At 29.1% G+C, this 9,287-nt stretch overlaps 1 protein-coding gene across 1 annotated transcript; it reads right to left on the reverse strand.

The window, feature by feature from the left end:
- Positions 1-390: 390 nt before the first annotated feature.
- LOC132642620 (sufE-like protein 2, chloroplastic) lies at positions 391-1,621 on the reverse strand. The gene has a single exon (XM_060359716.1). The coding sequence runs from the start codon at positions 1,318-1,320 to the stop codon at positions 535-537; it is 786 nt and encodes a 261-aa protein (XP_060215699.1). The 5' UTR covers positions 1,321-1,621; the 3' UTR covers positions 391-534.
- Between the last annotated feature and the right edge of the window lie 7,666 nt (positions 1,622-9,287).

The following is a 9,287-nucleotide window of genomic DNA, read 5'->3' on the forward strand; positions in this document are numbered from 1 at the left end:
TTTGGGAAAACATAGCTACAAATGGTAATTTTTAAAAGGTAGCTATAAATGATAGGAAACTACCAAAAGATAGTCATTTTGTTAATTTTACCAAAATTTAATTGGTGCTACAGTGAGACGCTTTTATGTATATATACTGATATTTGATGATTAGATAACATTTGGTTTTACTGTACTTTTAATGTTATAAACAAAAGCAAAATACTTAGTTTTAATTTTAAAATCTCAATTGATTTTCATATTTCATTAATTAAAATTTAAAAAGACCAAAAAATTACTAAAAGTGGTGGTTGGTGGAACTTCCACACTATATTCTATACTAATTTACCACATAAATTATCCTCAATAAGAAACAAACTCTAGTGCACTACTATTCCAACTACAAAAAAAAAAGTATTATATCATGTAGTCCATCATTAAAGGTACAAACTTATTTCTTTAAAAGCAGAATTCAAAGATCCCTTTGGATCTTCCAATGATCATGGTGTACTACATTCAACCAAAAACATAAACAAGCCAATAAAATATAAATTGCTACTTAACACCAACCTCAGATCCCTTTGGATCTTCTAAAGACAAAGCTCTCTTCCTCTCCTGAACACAATCTTGAGTCCTATTTTGCAGACTAAACAACACATTATGCCAAGTATTAACTCTTGAACGTCCTTTTTTAGGTAACCCCACATTCATATCTGCAAAATCCTCAGCTGTAACACTTGGAATTTCTTCTGGTTTTGCACCATCAAGTACCCATATCAAACAAGAACAAAACCCCTTTGTAATTTCTGAATCACTATCTACTCTAAACCTCATATAACCCTTATTATCCATCCTAACTTCTAACCAAACCCGTGTTGTACACCCAAAAACTTGGTTTTCTTGTAACCTTGATGACTCATTTAATGGAGAGAGTCTACTTGCATAGTGTAATAATCTTTTAACTCTATCAATTGGTTCTGATAAGGACCTAAATTCCAAAGATAAACTTTGAACTTTGTCAACAACACTTAACCTTTCATCCAATGGTGGTTCTTCCGTGATTAAGCAAGAAACTGAGGAAAGGTTTGTTTTTGTAGTTCTTGAAGTTGAATTAGAGTAACCCCCATTTGCAGAATACTGTGCAGAAGTGAAAAAGATTGGATTTTTATGATAAAATTGAGGATTTGGCTTGGTGGGTGTCAATGAAATTGTCAAGAAAGTAGATGAATTTTTTAGAGAAGTGAAAAAGATTGGTTTTTTGGTAGGAAATTGAGGATTTGACTTAGTGGGTATAGATGAAATTGTCAATGGAAATGGAAGAGACGAATGTTTGCAGTGCATGTTTGGTTTAAGAGGGGAAAAAGATGAAGAAAATTGGAGAGAAAAAAGGCTGAGGAAAATCAAGATTTGTGACAGTTAGTAGTCGGCGACGTGTGAGATTTTTGAGAGATAAAAGTAAGAAGAAATCCTTGAATGCAGGAATTTTAATTTCAGCCAGGAAAGTGTGGAGAGGAAAGTTGAAAATGGCAATAGCCGATAAGGATGATGAAGGAGGAGAGAAATGGGGTGGCAGTGGCGTTTTATAGTTTTCGAAGCCCGAGGTTGGATATTTCTTTCCAAAAACAAAAAGTAAATGAGGCGCCAAAAGTGGAAATATATTTCTGTGTGGGTCCAATGAATCTCGTTTTTCATGTTTGATAAGCCGCTCATGTAATTAAATTCGGGGAATTTTGCACAATTTGACGTGTTTGTTACATCTGCAATTACATGGCAATCATGTAATTTATAGTTAAATATAGATAAAATAATGTGACACTTTTCTGATCATCATTTCTATTTATTTTTTTATGTAATTTTTTGAACTCTTTATATTTTCTCCTTAATTTTTAATTAAAGAATTAATAATAATCTACTCTATTTATTGAGTTTCATTAAATTCTGCCATATTAATTCATAGTGTATTAATTATTTATTGTTGTATCCAATTGGTTTTCTTCAGCAGATGATATGATCGTTAACAATAGTGGTATTTTCATTTACAATTGCTATGCTAATTAAGTATTTGTTCAGCCATATTAATTCAATGTGCTTAAGTTACTATATTAATAACTAGTTAACTGATTCGCGCTTCGCGTGGTATCTTATTTGATTGTATAAATTTATCGATATAGAAGAGAGAAAACTTTAATAGTGCTAAAAAGAAAACCAACAAATATATAATCCAAAACTTGCAAAGGAAAAATAAATAAAGAAAATGTATTAAGGAAGAAAAATGCATATGGAAGAAATAAAATAGAAAAGCAAATTCATCATAGAAAATAGTTCTCTCGAAGGGGAAGAAAAGTTAACACTCAATTTGTAGAGAAAAGAACTATGTATTCTAAGCTTTATCGGCTTCTTTTTCTATTAAAATATTGTAAAATAATATAATCATGCAATTAATTTGCTTCTTTCTCCTAACTAAAAATATACGCTAATCAACTCTTTTGACAATTCAGAGAGACTATACAAGTAAATGAAAAAGGAAGAACAAAAAGAATATAGATCCTTGTCTGAAATTCCAATTCAATGCTTGTAATTTTCCTTTTTCATCTTACCCATGAACTTCGGATCACTACATCATTGTTGTCGACGGGGACCAAAACTCAAAATCAAACCAATATCAGATCTGCAACAAAAATATTTTCTCAAGGTTTAAGTTTGTGGGATGTAGATATGGAGAAGAGATAATATGAAGCAATTGAAGGTTTCAACGTGATGGTTTATAGGTACTATTTTTGTAACTCATATAAAGTTGAAGAGGCAAATAATAATAGCACTAAAAAGTTTGATGTGCGAGTAAACCTTAATTTATGATTTCTTTTCTCTCAGTAAAATGTAGTAATTGTTGTATCCAAAAGGTATGTTTCATTCATTATCAATAAATGCTAAAATCATTATGCATAACAAATATGACATCATTGGAACAAAAAAACGAAAAAAATGCCAAAAAAAATAAAATACCAATGCTGCCTTTAGAGACATGTCCCCTCACCTTTTTTATTCCTAGCTTTATTATATATATATATATATATATATATATATATATATATATTAGGTGTCAGAAACTTGAAAATCAAATAATTAGGGGGTTATGAATGTAAAAGATTTGAGAATTACGAATATTACTAATTAGTCATAATTCTAATACTAATTAAGAGTAGAAGTTATGGAGACGAAGTGTGAGTTATGGAGATGACTTTTTAAAATAAAATAATTGGAGAAAATGATATAAAAAGCCAAAAATTGGAGAAAAATGATAAGTATGAATGGAGATCATAGAGAGGTGTCACATCACATTGTCTATGCCTAGTTTTATATTATATATAGATTAATTGTTGTATACCAATGGAGAATTGAAAGCCTACTATCAACTTTCAAGTTCGTCCACCACTGTTTCTTCTCCCCATTACCATATTTGAAGATATTTATTTCATTATGAGCCCGTTTGGATTGACTTATAAGTTGCTTATAAGCTGTTTTCAGCTTTTTTGAGTGTTTGGCTGGCCAGCTTAAAGTCATTTTGTGCTTAAAATAAGCTCAAAAAAATAATTGGGCCCATTTGACTTAGCTTATCTAAAGCAGCTTATAAGCTGAAAACAGCTTATAAGCCAAAAAAAAAAAAGTTAGACTACCCCAACTTATTTTTTTTTGTTTATAAGCCGTTTGCAGCTTATAGGCATAAGCCCTCAGGCTCTATATCTTGTTTGCACTCCTAGCTATAGATTCTTTATATTCTCAAAAGAACTTTTGTACATCTTCTAAAATGCCATCAGAAAACCTCTTCAGATATGGGCTTTGGTGATGAAATCTTTGCTTTATCTCTTATTCTGATGACGAATTCTTTATTTCATAATTTTTTTTTGTATTCTTTTATAACATGTGAGAGCACTTCTTATTATGATCTTTTGACTCTCTATACTATTTTCACTAAAATCAACAAATTGTTTTGTCATTCCAAATAAAAAGGGTAATCCGGTGCACAAAGCATCTCCCGTTAGCAAAATTCGAAAACGAGCCGTACCCCAAAGGTTTATTTTAATTATTTTTATATATGTATATGGGTTGTAAACATATAATTTTCTTATAATTTTGTCGTTGCTCACATGATGAGTTCATGAAATCTAGGACAGATCAAATGATGCAGATAGATATATAAAGAGACAACAAAGGCATACCAGTTACCCCCTTGTTAGAGGCATTGGATGAAGTTATCAGGATAATGAAACTTTAAATGACAAGTTGAGAAGAACAGGGAGAACAAACTGAAGATTGAGGTGAATCATAATGTTAAATGGATGAGAGAATTGATAGTTATTCTTAAACTTTATTGCAGTCAAATCGGAGTTTATGAAATTTATTCTAGTCAAATCGGAGTCTATGATAGTTTGTTGTAGATAGATGAATAAGCTATTGTTTTTCCGTGTTTAATTTCACAATAATTTTTTTTTGTCTTTCACATAAATTTCAACCTTATTCCTTTACCTAAACCCCCATGAATATGTGTATGCGATGCAAAAGATATTCTGAAATTCTTAGATCTATTTTTGGTTTCTCAAAGTTCCTCAATCTCTAAAAGTTGTGTTTTATATATCATTTTAATAAATATGTTTTGTCGATATGGAAAATATTTCGAGACTTTTATTTTAGGTTTTTTGTTGTTATAGTGTTTTTTTTTTTTACTAAGAATGTTGGTTAAATTTTTATTTTTTTGAATTTTAATTTAGTTTTTGAATTTACAAACTTATTTGTTTAATTATCTTATGAAAATTAAAAATACTTTAAGTTTCACAAAACATACTTTGTGATTATTTTTAATATTGGGGTATTAGAAAAAAAATCATAAGTTTAATAAGGTTTAGTTTTTTGAAGAAAATTAAAAAATACCTTAGATTTAACAAAAGTATTTTTTGATTACTTTTAATATTTGGGTATTAGAAGTAAATAAATCAAAATTTAATACGGTCTTATATGACCGCACGAAACGCGGACAATTTCACTAGCTAGATATAATTGAGAAATAATAATTACATTCTTCAATTCTCAAGGTGTAACTACATGGTGTAATCACAAGGTAACTTCTTAGTTTATTTATTTTTTAATTTATTTTCTTTTTAATTTTACTTTTAAAATTATTTTTATTTTTAAAATATATTTTCTTCTTACATTATTTATCTTTCATTTTCTTTCTTCTCATTTTCCAACCTTTAGTTCTCGTGATTCCATGTAATTGCTCGTATTTTTTTATTTCTTATTTATTTTTCATTATTTTCTTCATTTAGCCTAAAACATTATTATTCTAATTTTTTTAGAATATACCCCCTAATATGAGGAAAAAATGAGTCATTAACAACTTGGCATATAACGAGTGATCACATTAAAGTAGAATTTCATTGTTGAAATTTGTATATAGCCTTATGTTTTCCTTTTCTTTTGAATTATATTTACTTAGGTTATGTTGGAAGTTATTTTGTTATGTTGGGACATAAGAGTATTATGTTTAAAAAAAAAAAAATTGAATTTATTTTATATTTTCGGTTTAATTTTTTTTTTTTGTTTCATTACTATTGACTTGTTATTTTACATGTTCAATTAGAATTGATAGATTGTTTTGTCAACATTTGAACAATGTTATGACATTATATTTATAAATATTAATCTTTTTCTCAAACATTCGGTTCATGATTCTTACAAAATATATGGTTTTAGTTGTTATAATTAATTAATTTATAAAATATTATTAACTTGCGAAATATATATCAATTACTTTTACAATATTAGTCACAAATATATGATTATTAATTAATATATTTTAAAGAAACAACATGTATCTTAATATCTAATTTTATATCATTTGTAAAGGTACATATTTGTCAAATATTATCTTTTAATTTTTGATAATCAATTTTTATTTTTAAAATTTATCAAACTGTGTAATTACACCTGCGCAACCAAACAATACGCTTGTAATTACTCTGTAATTACGTTATGACAAATAAATAGATCGTTGTAATTACTATGTTGTGTAATTACTACCCTAGTAATTACACCAATTCCAATTACCAGGTGGCTTTCCAAACATGCCTTAATTTCAGTTTCTTAATGGCCATTTGGGGGCAATAGTTGGTTGAAGTAGTTATTAAAAATAGTACTCCATTGAAAGTTGATGTTAAAATTTTTATTTATCGTTAGGTCCTGATTATATTAACTTGAAATATTATTTGAAAATTAGTATTTATCTTATAATTTGGTTCATTATTATAACTTCAACTTGAAATCGAGGAATATTTCAAGTAAAATAGTAGGCAGCAGACAATATTTGGTTGAAATTGAGGAATACAAAGATATTTAAAGTTGAAGTTAAAATGATATTAACTCACTTTTTTTTTTCTCCAAGTAAAATTTATGTCTAAACAATAGTACATATATTTCGACTTTGAGCAAATATTTCAAAAGTTGGTACCTTAACAATTGAATAAGATTCTTGAGAACAATTTATAATTTAGCAAGAATTTCATTGTCATCATAAGATGTTGAGAATATGATCATGATATAGAAAACCAGCGATTGAAACTTGATTAATGGACAAAACACTACAATCCGTGCAAGTAAACAAAATTATTAGCAAATTAACTTTGAATTTTCCAAATGTCACACAATTAAGTAAAGTGTTTTTATTCTTTTTGGTGTTTTTCGTTGTCATTCGTACCAAAACATGTGAACCAATACAAGGAGTAACAAGGGTATATCGAGTCTTAAGGAGTTTTCTTTTGCTTTAAAACAGACTGAAACCTACTCCAGCTTCCTCTAGACATCAATAATACGTCAATTTATGCTTCTTTGTACTATTTCACGCACACACACATATATGGTGACGAATTTATATAGAGAGAATACTGTCTACTAGTGGAAGCAAAGAATCTATGTTAATGTATCAACAGATTGAGATTAATATTTAAATCGTTAATTTGGTTAAGTTTAGTGTATATGAAAAATCTTTTCAGTCCACTAGATATTTAGTAAGCGTTTGGACATTAAAAATATGATATCTAGGAAAAAGTTAAAAAAAGATATTTGGAAGTTGAAATAATGTTTGAACATGCATTTAACTTTAAAAGAGTTGAAGTTTTGTGAGTGGAATTTTTTTTAGTACTGATACTTGAAAAACTGATCAAAAACATTTTTCAAATTTAAAATTCATCTTCATTTTTTTTTTAAAAAAAATTGTTCAATATATAACCAACTGCTATTTAAAAAGAAAAGAAAAAAAACATCCATCTGCAAACAGACCCTTAGTATAGTAGTGTAAATTAGAAGAATGACTTAGAGAACTCTACTATTAGACACAACCTTAAAAAAACAAGTGATGATATAAGAAGAACTTAAATAAAGTAAAAAACAAATATAGAGAATTCATATAGTCAAAATCCTACTCCATCCGATTCATATATATATAATTTTTAGTTTGTGCATCCCATAAGAAATTCATTCACCTCTAGAAAGTAAGAGGTATTTTTACTAAATTACTCGTAATTAAATATTACCTACTATTTAATATGATTTCTTTGTTATGTAAAATCTCCTTTATCTAAATAAGGATAAATTATGTTAAAAAAAATTAAATCCTTCTTAGTATATAAAAAATTATTTAAAATTAAAAATATCATATAATATTGCCCGAGGGAGTATTATTTGGAACTAGTGCTTCGCTTTTGTTTTGTTTTGTTTTTTTTTTTTTTTTTTTTAAAATTTCCTTATTACTGTTCTTAAATTGGTCCATATATAGAGGAACAAGCGAAGGGGTAAAAGGATGTGGCGGGAATTAAGGCTTTAGTTTATTGTAGAATGATTAATTAAATATAAAATACCCCTACCTCTAAATAAACACTCTTTTATCCCTTAGCTGAATTATCAGAGTCTACTAAACTTTCTTGTAAACCTGATTTTGGTCAAGTAATGATAAAACCCTTTCAACCCATTATCATATTCTGACTTTTTTTTGGTGCATTTGGATATTGTAGGGTTACGTCATTGCATACAATTTCATGCATTTTTTTTTTGCACGGATTGCCCTTCTTTTGGGGTGGTCTTTATATTTTGCCCCTCATATTTGTGTTATTTAAGTTTTGCCCTTCGCTTGAATACCTGAGATTCTGGGTTCGAACCCCCGCTCAGGCATAAAATAAAAAAATAATTTCGCAAGGCAGGGCTGGGGGGAGTGTATGCCGGATCCGGCATACAATCCTTAAGGAAAAACTAAAGTTATGCCGGAGGGGACAGACTTTTCCTTGAGACATATTTTTTTTTTTTTACTTTTCAAGGCAAACTTTTAATTATGCCTTAAGGAAAAGTTCCGCCTTATAGGGCATACTTTTAGTTATGTCTTAACTAAAAGTGTGCCCCATAAAATATAACTAAAAGTGTGCCCCATAAGGCAGAACTTTTCCTTAAGGCATAACTAAAAGTTTGCCTTAAGGAAAAGTTCTGTCTTATGAGGCATACTTTTGGTTATGCCTTAATTAAAAGTCTGCCCATAAGGCATAGTTCCTTAAGGAAAAGTTTTGCCCCATAAGGCATAACTAAACTATGCCTTGAGGAAAAGTTATGCCGGAGGGGGCAGACTTTGCCTTAAGACATATAATTTTTTTTTTTTACTTTCAAGGCAAACTTTTAATTATGTCTTAAGGAAAAGTTCCGCCTTATGGGGCATACTTTAGTTATGCCTTAACTAAAAGTGTGCCCCATAAAATATAACTAAAAGTATGCCCCATAAGTCGGAACTTTTCCTTAAGGCATAACTAAAAGTTTGCCTTAAGGAAAAGTTCTGCCTTATGAGACATACTTTTGGTTATGCCTTAATTAAAAGTCTGTCCCATAAGGCATAATTCCTTAAGGAAAAGTTTTGCCCCATAAGGCATAACTAAACTATGCCTTGAGGAAATGTTATGCCCCCTCCGGCATAACTTTAGTTTTTCCTTAAGGACTTTATGCCGGATCAGGCATACAATCCTTAAGGAAAAACTAAAGTTATGCCGGAGGGGGCAGACTTTGCCTTGAGACATATATATATATATATATATTTTACTTTTCAAGGCAAACTTTTAATTATGCCTTAAGGAAAAGTTCCGCCTTATAGGACATACTTTTAGTTATGCCTTAACTAAAAGTGTGCCCCATAAAATATAACTAAAAGTATGCCCCATAAGGCGGAACTTTTCCTTAAGGCATAACTAAAAGTTTGCCTTAAGGAAAAGTTCTGCCTTATGAGA

This window comes from Lycium barbarum, chromosome 5 (assembly GCF_019175385.1).
Source record: "Lycium barbarum isolate Lr01 chromosome 5, ASM1917538v2, whole genome shotgun sequence".
In the NCBI taxonomy this organism is placed as follows: domain Eukaryota; kingdom Viridiplantae; phylum Streptophyta; class Magnoliopsida; order Solanales; family Solanaceae; genus Lycium; species Lycium barbarum.